General features: G+C 43.3%; 1 protein-coding gene across 1 annotated transcript in view; it reads left to right on the top strand.

Annotated features, from left to right (window-relative positions):
• The window catches only part of LOC143775029 (uncharacterized), a 249,311-nt gene that overhangs the window by 1,905 nt on the left and 231,399 nt on the right, over positions 1-16,007 (top strand). Inside the window, exons 3-5 of the mRNA XM_077262853.1 lie at positions 864-948; positions 7,876-7,937; positions 9,955-10,143. Coding sequence (XP_077118968.1) covers positions 864-948; positions 7,876-7,937; positions 9,955-10,143 — 336 coding nt within the window. The remainder of the gene's footprint in view (positions 1-863; positions 949-7,875; positions 7,938-9,954; positions 10,144-16,007) is intronic.

Raw genomic sequence — 16,007 nt, 5'->3', positions numbered from 1 at the left:
CATCATGCAACACTTTTGATACATTTAGTGCAAATAATAGGAATTCAGCTACAAGGAAAACGGACTTAAAAAATTCCTCTCATGATAAATATTTTGTAGCAGAATTATAAGTGATTTATTGAGCATGATGGGGTTTTCCTATGAAGCACTGCATTATTAGCCATAATAATATTATATTACACACTCTGGGCCTGATTTATCAAGACTAACGTTGTTCACGCCGGCCTGGATTTGGGGTGTGCTGGAGTCAGACGCTCCTGATTCATGAAGAGGTGCTCGCTTCTCCATCAATCTGGATCATGTGACAAGTCGCATGCACCTCTGTGCATTACCCCAAAAATCTCCAATCTCATTGCCTAAGTTTTGCAATGTTTCAAAGCTTTTATGGTAGAATTGTGGCTTGAAAGCTGTGATGAATCGGGCCTTAAATGCAGTTAGATTGTCCGTTTCACTCTCATTATTAGCATTTCTGCTTCTTAAACATTGCAGTAAAAGCAAATAAATATACGAGACCCTGCTGCTAGCATCAAGCCTCCTTATATGCCCCCTCAGGTTATAATGTTTCCATTTTTTACACACACACACAATGCAATTATAAAATGAATTACATTGTCATCTTGGCATTGCCAGTGCCCTGTAGGAGATGTGCTGGTCTTTCGCCAGTTCCAATCCACCCCTGCTGAGTAAAATTAGTATTTTAATTTGAAATAAATTAAAGACCACAAAAGCTAATATCTGCTGATAGATAACATCATTACTAAGCAAAGCTTATGGTTATTGCTCATGAGTGATGGCCATTGTGCTGAGATGCTAAATTGCCTCCATTCACTGCCATGTAAAATGTTAAATTGCTCTGTCTGTAGAAATCCTGTGCTGTTGGCTGTACTATTGGAACCTGTCTGCACACCCCGGTACTGACTCGACGTGCATTTGCCTTTATGAAATGTGGTAAGATATAATATAAAGGTTGGTGTTCAGTATTACCATTGCGTTTGATACAATGATGTCACCATAACTTCCAAAGCCTCAAGCTGATCATTAGACTCTATGTAGCAATCATCAGAATTGCATTATCGTACATACACCATTTTTCAGTATGTAATTAAACGGTTTTCCACCACTTTTATATTGATGATCTTTCCTTGGGATAAGCGATATGAGATTGGTGGGGGTCCGACACCTTACACCCCCACTAATCAGCTGTTACCAGCTCTGGCAGCGGCTGCATATAAACAGTGTAGGGAGCAGAACAGCATAGCTCTTCAATGCTTGAACGCTGGCTCCTACTCCAAATCAACTCAGGCTACGGTCACACAGTCAGTATTTGGTGAGCTTTTTACCTCAGTATTTGTAAGCCAACATCAGGAGTGAGTGATAAATACAGAAGTGGTGACGTGTTTCTATTATACTTTTCCTCTGACGGTCCCACTCCTGGTTTTTGCTTACAATACAAATACTGAGATAAAATAGTGACTAAATACTGATAGTGTGACCATAGCCTTAAGGTACTGTCACACTCAGCGACGCTGCGGCGATATAGACAATGAGCCGACCTAAACTAGATCGCTGGAGCGTCGCTGTTTAGGTCGCTGTAGAGACGTCAAACACAGCAACTCCAGAACAATGCAGGAGCGATCCAGTGACGTAACGGCGACTCACTTCTCGTTCTCGCTGGTTGTTAGCTCCATTACATCCACTGTTAGCGTCGTTGCTTTTGATGTCAAACATGACGATACACGCCGACCTGGCGACGAAATAAAGTTCTGGACTTCTAGCTCCGACCAGCGATGGCACAGCGGGATCCAGATCGCTGCTGCGTGTCAAACACAATGAGATCGCTATCCAGGACGCTGCAACGTCACGGATTGTTGTCGTTCTCTTTGCAAAATTGCTGAGTGTGACGGTACCTTTATTTAGATAACAGGGGCTGATCTGCAGTACCTGGGAGCGGTCACTCCATAGTGTCATGGAGAGCTGGTGTCCTGCTCCTTCCAACAGATGGTTGGTGGGAGTTCTGATCGTTGGACCCCCACCAGTCTGATATTGATGGCCTATACTAAAAATAGGTTATCCATATCAAAGTGGTAGAAAACCCCTTTAATCCGAAATTACTGCTTTGTTCTGGTTTGGCTTAAAGCTGACATGTTGCCTGCAAATTCTATACAATCTAGGCTAAACCCAATACTGTACTGCACATCTGGTAATAAATCATATAACAGTCTTATCTGAGTCCCACAAGACAAAATCTTTCAAATACTTTATATAATTGAAATCCATTTATGCACAATACTGTTATTAATTCTACTCATTTCCAGCAACAGTAGTTCATCTCTTCTGTTTCTTAGTAGCCCACAAGGGTATTACTTACAATATGTGATAGATTCAATAGAAAGGTATGCTGCTGTACGGAAAATTAGGTTTGTTTCTTAACTTCACCGAAAAAATGTTCCAGTTTTAACTATTGAATGACAATGGCAGTCCCATGGGAGTGCACTAAGGTTTGTAGCTATAGCATGATAGTTACCATTGGAAACTCTTTTTACAAAAAGCCTTCAAACCAAGCACAGGTTGGTGGCGTTCCCTTGGCATGGCCAAACAGTTCAGTGCACCTTCCCTTCCACTCTCCTCTTACTTGATTAACAACTCTGGTGTTTCTGGAGCCAGACTATAGATCAGACCTGGGCAAGATGCGGCCCGCCTGATGATCTTAAACGGCCCGCCAGCTAGCTGTCATTTCTGACAGACAAAAAGAAAAGGAACAGCACACTTTCTACTTATCTTCGGGTGCACAGCCCCCAGGATACCAGTCCATATATCCAGGTAAGTTAATAATTAGAAAAAACGAGGCAGCACTCCATCTTTGCAGTATTTTGACGTGCAGGATTTTAATCAACCCACTGGTCTGGGCGACGTTTCGGCTCAGACTGAGCCTTTCTCAAGGCTTGAGAAAGGCTCAGTCTGAGCCGAAACGTCGCCCAGACCAGTGGGTTGATTAAAATCCTGCACGTCAAAATACTGCAAAGATGGAGTGCTGCCTCGTTTTTTCTAATTGTCATTTCTGACAGCCGCTCTCGGCCAGCCGCCAGACGCTTCTGAGGAGTACCGCTGGCGGCTGGAGTAAAAGCCCTGAGCTCATACGCATCGGCCCTGTACGTCACGTGCAATGTGAGCAGCAGAGCCGGGTTGAAGATCGGTGGTGGCGGCCATCTTCCCGAGGCCGCGCATGCGCAGATGGAGTGCTCTGCTTCACGGGGCTTCAGGAAAATGGCCGTGGGAGGCCGCACGTGTGCAGATGGAGATTGTGGCGGCCATTTTCCTGAAGCCGAGTTTGCAGATTTAGATCTCGGCTTCAAAAAGCCACCGCCACCGATATTCAACCCGGCTCTGCTGCTCACATTGCATTCCGGGCCGCTGCGACACCTCACCGGTGGAAGGGACCCTGCGCACGCCATGCCGCACCTCTGCCGTCGCCACACCACTGCTGAAACCCCCCCATGGACACCAGGCCGTGGCATCGCCCACCTAAGCAGGAAGGGACCCTGCTCAAGTGCACGCCACACCGCATCACTCCACCTCTGCCGACACCATGCCTCCTGTGACCCTGCTCTGCCACCGCCAGCCTTCAGGTAAGATACTGTAAATTCAGACGATAAGACGGACCACCATCTTATAAAAAATCTTTTTTTCTGCAATTTTCACCCCAAATTTGGGGTGCGCCTTATGGTCCGGTGCGTCTTATAGTCCAAAAAATACGGTAATTATATTAGTCCGGCCCTCTAAAACCATCCGAATTTCTCATGCGGCCCCATGGCAAAATTAATTGCCCACCCCTGCTATAGATGGAGTTAGATGGAGAACATGTAGGTGGGAAGGTGCACTGAACTGTTCGGTCATGCCAACTGTGCACCGAGTGCATGTGCTTTGTTTGAATGTGTGTGTGGTGACAAATTTGCTTTCAATAGATTCGGTCACGTGAAAAAACGTTATTAACCTGTAGATATGGGGTTAATCTGCAGGTTAATAGCGTTCTGAGCCTGCCTGTAACCTAGGCTTTTGATTTCCCTAATGCTAAGTTTGCTGTCAGTCAGCCACTCTCTATACACAGAGCGATGTCTGAATCTGCACCGGCGCAGACCCCGTGACTGAAGCCCGAATGACGCCGGAAGGAATAAAATTCATTTTCTCACCGCAGCGAGGCTCAAAGTTCCGGCATCGGGCAGGTTCAGAACGCTATTAATCTGCAGATTAACCCCATATGTGCAGGTTCATAGCATTGCTTTCACGTGTATTCGTTGTTCACTATTAGTGTCAGTTCTCCCTGTTTGGTTTGGTAAATACTTCCATTCCCCACAAACTAACATTTGGAGTCATTTAGGAGTCTGCATTGAGCCATTTCTCTATTATTTCTCCTTGAAATGTATGAATAGATTGAGAACTGTCCGTTGCCATTTCCTTTGTCTACAGACATATCCTTACACAATCCGACACTGTCCAATCAGCGCTATTTGTGTCCGAGAGGGAACAGACACACCAAATTGATAAGGGGAGCAGCCACACCTAGTTGTCAATTAAATTAATATATCTCCTAGAGCAATACAAGAGTTCTAATAAAAGGTGCTACACAACCATTAATTCATGGGGAATTCTGCTTCTTTCTGTCCCAGAAATTTCTACAACAGGTCTGCAGTGTGTGAGTGTACCCTTATAGATGTAACATATTATATTTTATAGAATTACTCAAAATGCAATTATAGAACCTAATTGGCTCAAAACCAGGTTTTTCAATGTCACAACTGAAAGGATTGTATATGTCTTGGACTGATTAATTACTATATGCTGGTTCTTCATAGATTGATACAGCATGCAATCATATCAATACAATGTACTGAATCTCAATAATGCAGGATTCTTATCATATTCAGCTTGTTACATTTATGCTTATGAGGTCATGTAAAAGAATCAGCTGTGCGAGATTGTTTTCAATAGTCAGAAAGATCACATTAGTTTTTCTCAATATAACCCCTTTAGATAATATCCCAATCTCTTTGAGCCTCCTAATATATTCCTGCTGACATGCTTCCAAAGCAAACAAACATATTTCCACTGGTCTCCCAAATATCTCTCATCTCATACAGCTCTGGCAAAAATTAAGAGACCACTGCAAAATGTTCAGTTTGTCTGATTTTTCTCTTTATAGCTATATTTTTGAGTAAAATGTAAATTGTTCATTTATTCTATCAACTTCTGACAACGTCTCCAAATTTCCAAGCAATAAATTTTGTATTTTTTTTCTCTGACAAAGAAAAATGGTCAAATTTTTTTTGTAAGAAAACAGTGCTTTCAGACCTCAAATAATGCAAAGAAAACAAATTCATAATCATTTAGAAACAACAATACTAATGTTTTAACTCAGGAAGAGTTGAGAAACCTATATTTTGTGGAATAACCATGATTTTTAATCACAGCTTTCATGCGTCTTGGCATGCTTTCCACCAGTCTTTCACACTGCTTCTGGCGCAAAAATGTAAGCAGTTCTTCTTTGTTTGATGGCTTGTGACTATCCATCATCCTCTTGATTACATTCCAGAGGTTTTCAATGGGGTTCAGGTCTGGAGATTGGGCTGTCCATGACAGGGTTTTGAGGTGGTGGTCTCTTAATTTTTGCCAGAGCTGTATGGTGCTAACCAAATGAAAGTGGCTCATAATTGCTCTTCTTTGCACTGTTGTAGCTATAACAGTGGCAGAAGTAGCCTCAGCCCTAATTCATCATGATCAGCATAATTCACGTCATTCTTGTGGAGGGTCATGCTTGAGTCAGATGTGCTTTATTCATTAAGAATCTCATACAGTGGGAGAAATAAGTATTTGATCCCTTGCTGATTTTGTAAGTTTGCCCACTGACAAAGACATGAACAGTCTTAAAATTATAGACTGTTCATGCCTTTGTCTGTGGGCAAACTTACAAAATCAGCAAGGGATCAAATACTTATTTCCCCCACTGTATCTCTTAATGAATCAGGTGCATCTAAAAAGTGGCACGCACCTCTTTGTGGGCCTTGCCAAATATTTTTCTTGACTGGAGTAAGATTTTTGGCACAAGGTTCGTCCTAGCTAGTCATGAATTAGATGAGCTGTGGCATCCCACTACCTTCCTGCCCAAGCTCCACCCAATTTAGTCAAACTGGGTGAAACTGGTTTGAAAACACCAAAAGTTTCAAAATGTACAAAATTGGATTTCAAAGCGATTTATGACAGAATTTTTACTTAGATGAATTATTGCCAATGTGCTCTGAGCCTGACATGATAATAATTAAAAGAATTGTGCAAACTGAAGTGAAAAGTCTGCAGTCACTCCCTTCAATAAAAGATAACTGTAGAGAAGTAGGATGATGCTAGTTGGCATGTGATTGCCCACCCTCAAGGGGAATACAGAGTAATTGTGTCAGTGTGCGTGAGTCACCCGGCCAGGGCCGTGGGGTACTCGGTACTGGGTCCTGTGTTCACAGGGGGATGTCACGGTGGCTGCGACCCGGTCCGTGGCCCAGGGCACAAATGTAAAAGGGAAAGGTTTTTAAAGTGAATAAAGTTTATGTTCGTGACGCCACCTGTGGTATTCGGTCAGGGTGACCGACACCACTTTAAGGGGTCCGCTGGGGTGATGTTATGGCAGCTAGGTGATATTCCTTCCCACAGGTGAAGTATATCCCCAGGGCTTCCCAGTGAGTAGATGGTAGAATGGTGAGAGGTGCAGTCAAGAACGAAGACACAGGATTGCAATCTCTTTACCTTGTTTACTGTTGGTTTCAGCAGCCACAGTCCAGAGCACCAGATCACAGGGCAGGTAGGGTCCAACCCGTTTGGAGGCAAGTCCAGAGTCCCCTTGTCCAGGTGGAAATCAATAGCCTTTCCTTGCACTGTAGTGGTGTAGTCCCTTACTGCTAAGCCTCTCGTAAGGTCCTCACAGATGTGGTGATTCTCTCTCTGTCCCCCGTATAGGATAGGATAAAACCCGTATGACTGGTGACTTGAGCCTATTTATAGGGTCTCTTAGATAACCCGGCTCTGTGGGGTGTCACCGTGCCTCCTGGGTGTAGGTGCGGACAGGTAACGTGCAATTAGCTGTCCTGACGGTCTCTGAAGTAAGGCGTAGAGGTCCTTACTACCTCGGTGTTCTGGCTACCGGTTATCTGCACCACAGAAGGAGACAGCCTGCTCGGGGCTGGTCCCCTTCTAGTATCTTCTCCCGTGCTTTGCTTTCCTGCACGCTCACTGCAAGGTATTTGGCTTTCTATGTGTCTTTTTCTGGGAGCTGCAGCTCTTACGGCATGCACAGTTCCTTGAACTCTCTATCCTCCTCAGACGGCTGTCTGGAACTGACTCCCTCTCCCTACAGACTACCAGTATATATATGGGGAGTCACCTAGTAAATAGGATCAAAAGCTCCCCCTGGTTGCCTGGAGTGTGAATATGTTGCATGCTTGTGGTACCTGGCGACAGTTATCCTTTCTTGCCTCCAAAAGTAACATAACTCCCGTGAGGAAAGCGACATTACTGTGACGACCAGGAACCTGGGGCGCCACATGTGCGCCGCACACTGTCATGATTTGGCAGTCTACAATTACATAGGGGGGCTGCAGACTTTTATCTTGACCCCAGACAACCCCTTTAAATTTGAAAATGTTGATACAACAAAACATGCAGTGATATAGAATAATGGCAAAATGACAAATATAGAATTTGTTATAGTATTGCAATAATGATAACTATAGAGAATAAACTGTATTTGTGACTGCCATCATGTAATGTGCAGCCTGCTCTTGGTAATACTCTCTGTATGTCGTGTCTCTATATATTTTTTTTTTTATATTATTGTAGGTGAAGCAAGAAACTCTTTGAGAGATGCTCACACTGCTGTTATCTCAGATAGGCTGAATCCTGTGAGTCCAAAACGATACTGTTATAATAAATGTTTTTTTTATTAACACAACCATCATATAGTTATCCTTACAAATGTTTATTAAATGGAGCCCTGGAGGAAATAGCTGATTATAGGTAGATGACAGGATACATTGGGTTCTGGTCTCACAAAGAGTTAAATAAATGGTACAAACATCTTTGAGGCATTTTTTTACTTAAAGCATCACTCCAGAGTTGTTTTTTTTCAGGGCTGGAGTGGTGCTTTAAATGTAAGCCCCCTGACCCCTTTCTTATGCTCACCTTCCGACATCTTCACCTTTTACCAACGCCACTCCAGTCCAGCGGCGCCATCTTGTGCCCGTAAATTCTGATTGGCCAGAAGTCAAAAGTTACGACACAAGAGCTCAATGCAAGTCTATGACAGCCAGAACGAAACAGTGGAGCTGCCGACAGGTCACTTTTCGCCAGAGACCGATGGGAGTGATGCTGGAAAAGGAAGAAGGCAGTGGCAGATGAGTATGACACAGGGGAATTACATTTAAAGCACCACTCCATCGGTTCAATAAGAAAAAACGCTGAAGTGGTGCTTCAAATGCATGTATTTAGGATTAAAAATAAACTTTGCAGTTGGGTTTCATTAACAATTTTACGCTGTTTTTCTTTTACAGGTTCTTTGTTTCCTTGCACATCACCAGCTACAGAACGAGTTATCTGAGAATTTTTAATGAAACACAATTTCATTTTAGTCCAAAATACATACATTTAAGTAAAAACAAATGTATTTAAAGGTGTTTTTAAAAAGAATTCATTTTTAAAGATAAAATATTGTAAAAAGAAAAAAAAAGTGTTTCTAAACTACATTACAAAGAAACACTTGTGAAGCTTATTAAAAATTGCCAGTTTAAATTGGGACGGATAGAGGACATCTATGATAAGAAAAGTTTAAATTTGGGGTCACTCTTCACAAGGTGAGTACTATATTTAACTGTGAAGGGCAAGGACAAGGTTAGGAGAACAAAATTGTAATCCTAATCTTCCTCATGGACCTAAGGAATACAAGTGACACATCTTCACCATGACCTGCTCCTGCAACGTCTGCTTATGTTGACAGGTGCCGCCATATTCATTCAAGCACTGGTGATAGAAGAGACATTGGATGGTGCCCGATAGTTTTGTGCTCTTCTGGTTTAGTTCTGTCTGTTCAGCTCCTGCACAGTATCATTGTTTCCTGTTTTGACCTCGGCTTGTTTTACTAACTATTCTTGCGTATTCTGATTCAGTACCTTGCCTGCTCTTTTGGTTCTGACCTGTATACCTTACAACTCCTGCCAGTCTGCATCTCATTCCTTGGCTCCAACCTAGAGGCTCCTCTTTAGGTCCAAATCCCTGTACAGGGGTTGAAGGGAGAAGGCCAGGTCAACCCCCAGGATCTGATAAGCGGAGTGGCTTGCGCTAACCCTGTCCATGGTAGCCATTTTAGATCTGCCAGGTGACCACTGACTCATCCCTATTACAAACAGTTTGCCCTGGATTTCAGTAGGACTGGCAATTTATAGGGAACTGTTGACTATTTTATGATTATACGGTGTTGGTATATACTGTGCACCTTTTTATTGCCTGTCTTTGATTATTGGCATGCTTTTAGTTGTGAAGACACTAAATGTTAATTTTTAATAAACACGAATATTAATGTATATTTCTACATGGTTGCAATGAGTTTTTGAATACACAGCACTGGGGGCAATTAAAAAAAGAAGCGTTTAGACGTCTGTTGTGCTACCAGTTAGTTTACCAGACTTTGAGCTTTCAAGGCAGTAGAAACATAAAACCCCAAAACTTTTCGCACTTGCTGCAAAAATACATTGACATGTGTGCAAAGGGGAATAAAAGGCAACGTCTATAGGGATTTGGAATGCCATATTAACAGCATATGGATTAGTATACGGCTGTCATAACATTTTAGTGGAAATTCATACCAAGAAGAATCCTATTATACAGAGCCTCTAGTTTACCACATTAATATTTTTGCATCTGCAGGATGTTTATTGCATCAGAGCTCTGGTGTGGTGCACAATGCAGAAAGAAGAGGAAGCTATTAAGGATTTAAATTACGGGCTGCGTATTAACCCTTCACATGTTTGTTCATTAATATTAAGAGGAAACATTAAAAGATACATTGGACCAGAAAATAATGCATCTCTTCTGCTTAATGAGGATCAAGAACAGGTAATTCATGTTTATTACAATAGTAGATTAAATGCTTCAAATGGATATTGCCCCATTGTTTCAAAAAATGAGTATGCATACTAATATTGCAGGAATATAGCTGACTGACTAATACTTGTATGTATTGGCTTATATACATGACCATTGACTAGGAGGATTCAAAGGATTTTGCTTTTAATTTGAATTCTGTTGCTACAATATTCTATATTTATCAATTTCATAATATTTCTTTTTAGAATGCTCAGTTTTTAATACACGGCACCAAATCCTCTAAGACATAACTAAGTGCAAAAATCGCAAAAATGTATAATATTTCGCTTCATGGGATTAGTTTAGAAAGTGCTCACCAAAACACTAATGCCATTAAAAATTAACTTTTATTAGAATATTATTGAACAACCAACAAAACGTATATAACGTCTACCAGGCAACAAAACGTAAGTTGACCTACAGCTGACTAACACAGTAGTAGGAAGGGAAAGGGGGATAGATGTGTCTAATTCACCCTATTGTCCCCTGATGTAACCCTACCTACCAGCGGAGGTTGGGATCACTGTCGGGATTAGCATCAGGGGTAGGGCTGTGTTAGGGTTGGAGTTAGAATTGGGGGGTTTCCACTGTTTAGTTACATCAGGGGTCTCTTGTAGATATATCTATAAATAGATAAATCGATAGATAGATATATCGATAGATAATAGATAGATCGATAGATACAATAGATAGATAGATAAATCAATATATAGATAGATCTACAGATAGATAGATAATAGATATGATAGATATATACGATAGATAGATAGATACGATCAGGGGTAGGCTGGGCTGGGTGGCAGAGAGGCCAATGCTCCCCGGGCCGCTCCCCCAGCAGTTGAACAGGGCCTGCCACCTGATGGAAATTGTACGCAGCCGTGTCCGCTGTACTGTGACGCGGCCGGCAGCAGACACAGCTGCATCACAGTATCAGTGCACACATCTGCACCGGGGACGGAAGCTGTGCATGGCTGTCACCTTGACAGCTGCGCAGCTCCTGCTCCCTCCATGTTCTCTGTACTTCCAGGTCAGGTGTCGGGTGCGCGCGATGATGTCATTGCGCATGCGCCAACATGTCACAGATGCTGGAAGCAGAGAGGTGCTGCAGGGGAGCAACTGTGAGGTAAGTATGAAAAACTTTTTTGTTTTCTTTATAAAATGAATTCAGTGGGTGAGGGTAACTGCAAGTGATGACGTGGGGGGTGTAAGGAGGACTGCACATGATGGAGTTTGGGGGATAAAGGAGACTGCACATGATGGAGTGGGGGTTAAGTGAGGCGGCACATGATGAAGGGGGAGTGGGGCTGCACATGATGGAGTTTGGGGGTTAAAGGAGACTGCACATGATGGAGTGGGGGGTAAGTGGGGCTGCACATGATGAAGGGGGAGTAGGGTTGCACATGATGGAGTTTGGGGGTTAAAGGAGACTGCACATGATGGAGTGGGGGGTAAGTGGGGCTGCACATGATGAAGGGGGAGTAGGACTGCACATGATGGAGTTTGGGGGTTAAAGGAGACTGCACATGATGGAGTGGGGGGTTAAGTGGAGCTGCACATGATGAAGGGGGAGTGATGCTGTGCATGATGGAATTTGGGGGTTAAAGCAGACTGCACATGATGGAGTGGGGGGTAAGTGGGGCTGCACATGATGGAGTGGGGGGGTAAGTGGGGCTACACATGATGGAGTTAGGGGGTTAAAGGAGACTGCACATGATGGAGTGGGGGGTTAAGTGGGGCTGCACATGATGAAGGGGGAGTGAGGCTGTACATGATGGAGTTTGGGGGTTAAAGGAGACTGCACATGATGGAGTGGGAGGGTAAGTGGGGCTGCACATGATGAAGGGGGAGTGGGGCTGCACATGATGGAGCTTGAGGGTTAAAGGAGACTGCACATGATGGAGTGGGGGTAAGTGGGGCTGCACATGATGAAGGGGGAGTGGGGCTTCACATGATGGAGTTTGGGAGTTAAAGGAGAATGCACATGATGGAATGGGAGTAAGTGGGGCTGCACATGATGAAGGGGGAGTGAGGCTGCACATGATGGAATTTGGGGGTTAAAGGAGACTGCACATGATGGCGTGGGGGGTAAGTGGGGCTGCACATGATGGAGTGGGGGGGTAAGTGGGGCTGCACATGATGAAGGGAAGTGGGGCTTCAGATGATGGAGATTGGGGGTTAAAGGAGACTGCACATGATAGAGTGGGGGAGTAAGTGGGGCTGCACATGATCAAGGTGGAGTGGGGCTGCACATGATGGAGCTTTGGGGTTAAAGGAGGCTGCATATGATGAAGGGGGAGTGAGGCAAGCACATGATGGAGTTTGGGGGTTAAAGGAGACTTCACATGATGGAGTGGGGGTAAGTGGGGCTGCACATGATGAAGTGGAGGGAGTGGGGCTGTACTAGATGGAGTGCGGCCGCACATGAGGATGTGGGGGTAAGGGGGATTGCACATGATGAAGGGGGAGTGAGGCTGCACATGAAGTGGGGGATAAGGGGGACTGCATATGATAAAGGGGGAGTGGGGATGCACATGATGAAGTAGGCAGAGTGGGCTGCACATGATGATGTGGGGGATAAGGGGGACTGCACATGAAGTGAGGGGTAAGGGAGACTGCACATGATGAATTGGGGTAAGGGGGACTGCACATGATGAAGTGGGGTTAAGGTGGACTGCACATGAAGTGGGGGGGTAAGAGGGACTGCACATGATGAAGTGGGGGGAAGGGGACTGCATATGATGAAGTGTGTCTGAGGGGGGACTGCACATGATGAATTTGAAGGGGGATAGGGGGCTGCAAATGATGAAGGGGCACTGCAAATTATGGGAGGGGGTGATAGGGGACTGCAATGGATGAAGTAAGGGGACTTCAAATTAAAGTGGCATGACTGCAAAGGATGAAATGGGGAAAGGACGGGGACTGCAAATGATAAAGTGGGGAGGGGATGGGGAATGCAAATGATCAATTCAGTGTGAGGAACGGGGGACAACGATTTAATTGAAGGTGGGGGGTGGGGAGAGCAAGTGATGAATTGATGGGGGGTGGGGAGAACAAATGATGAATTTTGAGGGTGGGGGAGTAAATGATGTATTGAATGTGGGGTAGAGCAGTTGATAATGAATAGAGGGTGGGAGAGAAAGACATGACAATGTATTGGGGTGGAAGGGGCATGTAAATATAATGAATCGGGGTTAGGGTTAGAGCAGGAGGTACATAGTGGGGGGCGTTGAGGATGAAGTGACTGGTAATGAATTGAGGGAAAGAGTATAGGTGCTAATTAATTTATATGTTAAATGGGTAAAGTGGCTATTTATAGTTAGTGGGTGCACAATGGTGGATTATAATTTATATTTGGAATGGTGGGTTAATTATAATAATAATAATAATAATTGTATTTCTATAGCGCCAACATATTCTGCAACACTTTACATTTTAGAGGGGAATTGTACAGACAATGGACATTAAGCATAACAATAAACACATAGATCAACAGATACCAAAAGGAATGAGGGCCTTGCTCGCAAGCTTACAATCTATGAGGTTGCACAATAACCAATTATATATTGATTGTGGGTGCACCTCTGCATTCAGATGTGTAGTGTAGAAGAATGGGAAAAAGTGGAGAATGTGCTCTGGAAGCTGTCCTCCAGGTAACTGTTATTTTATGCAGAAACGATTCATGGCTGGAAGAAGTGATGGTGGTCTGTGCTGGATGAAAAAGAAAAGCAAAGATGAAGGACTTCAGCTAGAGACGTCACTGGTGAGTCAGTGTGTTATCTGTACACTGACACTATACACTGTATACTATATACAGAGCTCCTGCGTATAATGTCACTGCAGTGGTGATCACTGTATTACCTGTACACTGACACTATATACAGTGTCTTGCGAAAGTATTCGGCTCCCTGGAGCTTTTCAACCTTTTCCCACATATCATGCTTCAAACATAAAGATACCAAATGTAACTTTTTGGTGAAGAAACAACAACAAGTGGAACACAATTGTGAAGTTGAACGAAATTTATTGTTATTTAAAATTTTTGTGGAAATTCAAAAACTGAAAAGTGGGGCGTGCAATATTATTCGGCCCCTTTATTTTCAGTGCTGCAAACTCACTCCAGAAGTTCATTGTGGATCTCTGAATGATCCAATGTTGTCCTAAATGCCTAATGATGATAAATATAATCCACCTGTGTGTAATCAAGTCTCCGTATAAATGCATCTGCTCTTTGATAGTCTCAGGGTTCTGTTTGAAGCACAGAGAGCATCATGAAGACCAAGGAACACAACAGGCGAAGTTGGTGTGGAGCCTGGGTGGAGTCTTAAGGAAATCCAAAAATTTTGCCAGTATGGGGCCCCGAAATTCCTAGTGGAAGCCCTGGTCTGTCTCATAAGCTGCAGATTGAAGCTTCCTGAGACTTCAGTGTGCTCACCCAGATGACATTATTGCATCATGCCACTCCACGGACCAAAGAGAAAATGGAGGCTGAGGTGCCAGGAGTCAGGATGAGGTGAGTACAATCTTCATTATTTTTAATATGGAGAACCGGGGCCATCATACACTATATATATATATATATATATATATATATATATATATATATATATATATATATACTGTATATATATATATATATATATATATATATATATATATATATATACACTTCTCAAAAAAATAAAGGGAACACTAAAATTCCACATCCTAGATATCACTAAATAAAACCTTCCAGTTGTAAATCTTTATTCACTACATTGTGGAGGGCGTTGAGAACAGAAAAACATAAAAATTATCAATGTAAATAAAAATTAATATCTCACGGAGGCCTGGATTTGGAACGATACTCAAAGTCAAAGTGGAAAATCAAATTACAGGCTGATCCAACTTCAGTGGAAATACCTCAAAACAAGGAAATGATGCTCAGTAGTGTGTGTGTGGCCTCCATGTGTCTGTATGACCTCCATATGCCCACAATGCCTGGGCATGCTCCTGATGAGGCGACGGATGGTCTCCTGAGGGATCTCCTCCCAGACCTGGACTAAAGCATCCGCCAACTCCTGGACAGTCTGTGGTGCAACATGACGTTGGTGGATGGTGCGAGACATCATGTCCCATATGTGTTCAATTGGATTCAGGTCTGGGGAACGGGCAGGCAAGTCCATAGCTTCAATGCCTTCATCTTGCTGGAACTGCTGACACACTCCAGCCATATGAGGTCTGACATTGTCCTGCATTAGGAGGAACCCAGGACCAACTGCACCAGCATATGGTCTCACAAGGGGTCTGAGGATCTCATCTCAGTACCTAATGGCAGTCAGACTACCTCTCATCATGGTACCTAATGGCAGTCAGGCTACAACTGGTGCCATTGTACTATATTTATGGTGGGAACTGGGACCATCGCACTATATATACTACTAGCTGTACTACCCAGCTTCGGACTATCTTTTATCTATTATATGTGGGGCGGTAAGATACCTTCATACTATATATAATATATAAATAAAAGAAACTGTGGGGACCATCATATGGGGGCTGTGGGGCCACCATATTCCATATAGGGGGCAGTAAGGACATGATACTATATATAGATGGGATGTTGGATCATCATACTATACATAGGAAGCTGTGAGATACATAATATCGTAATTACAGAGCTGTAAGGGACCATCATACTATATATGTGAGGCAGTGGGATACCTTCATACTATATATACCGTATTTTTCGGACTATAAGATGCACCGGACTATAAGGCGCACCCAGGTTTTAGAGGTGGAGAATAGGGAAAAAAATATTTGAAGCAAAAAAATGTGGTAAAATATTTAATAACATA

This window comes from Ranitomeya variabilis, chromosome 5 (assembly GCF_051348905.1).
Source record: "Ranitomeya variabilis isolate aRanVar5 chromosome 5, aRanVar5.hap1, whole genome shotgun sequence".
In the NCBI taxonomy this organism is placed as follows: Eukaryota; Metazoa; Chordata; class Amphibia; order Anura; family Dendrobatidae; genus Ranitomeya; species Ranitomeya variabilis.
The sequence above is the reverse complement of the archived record's forward strand: the minus strand, read 5'-3'. Positions and strand labels throughout refer to the sequence as shown.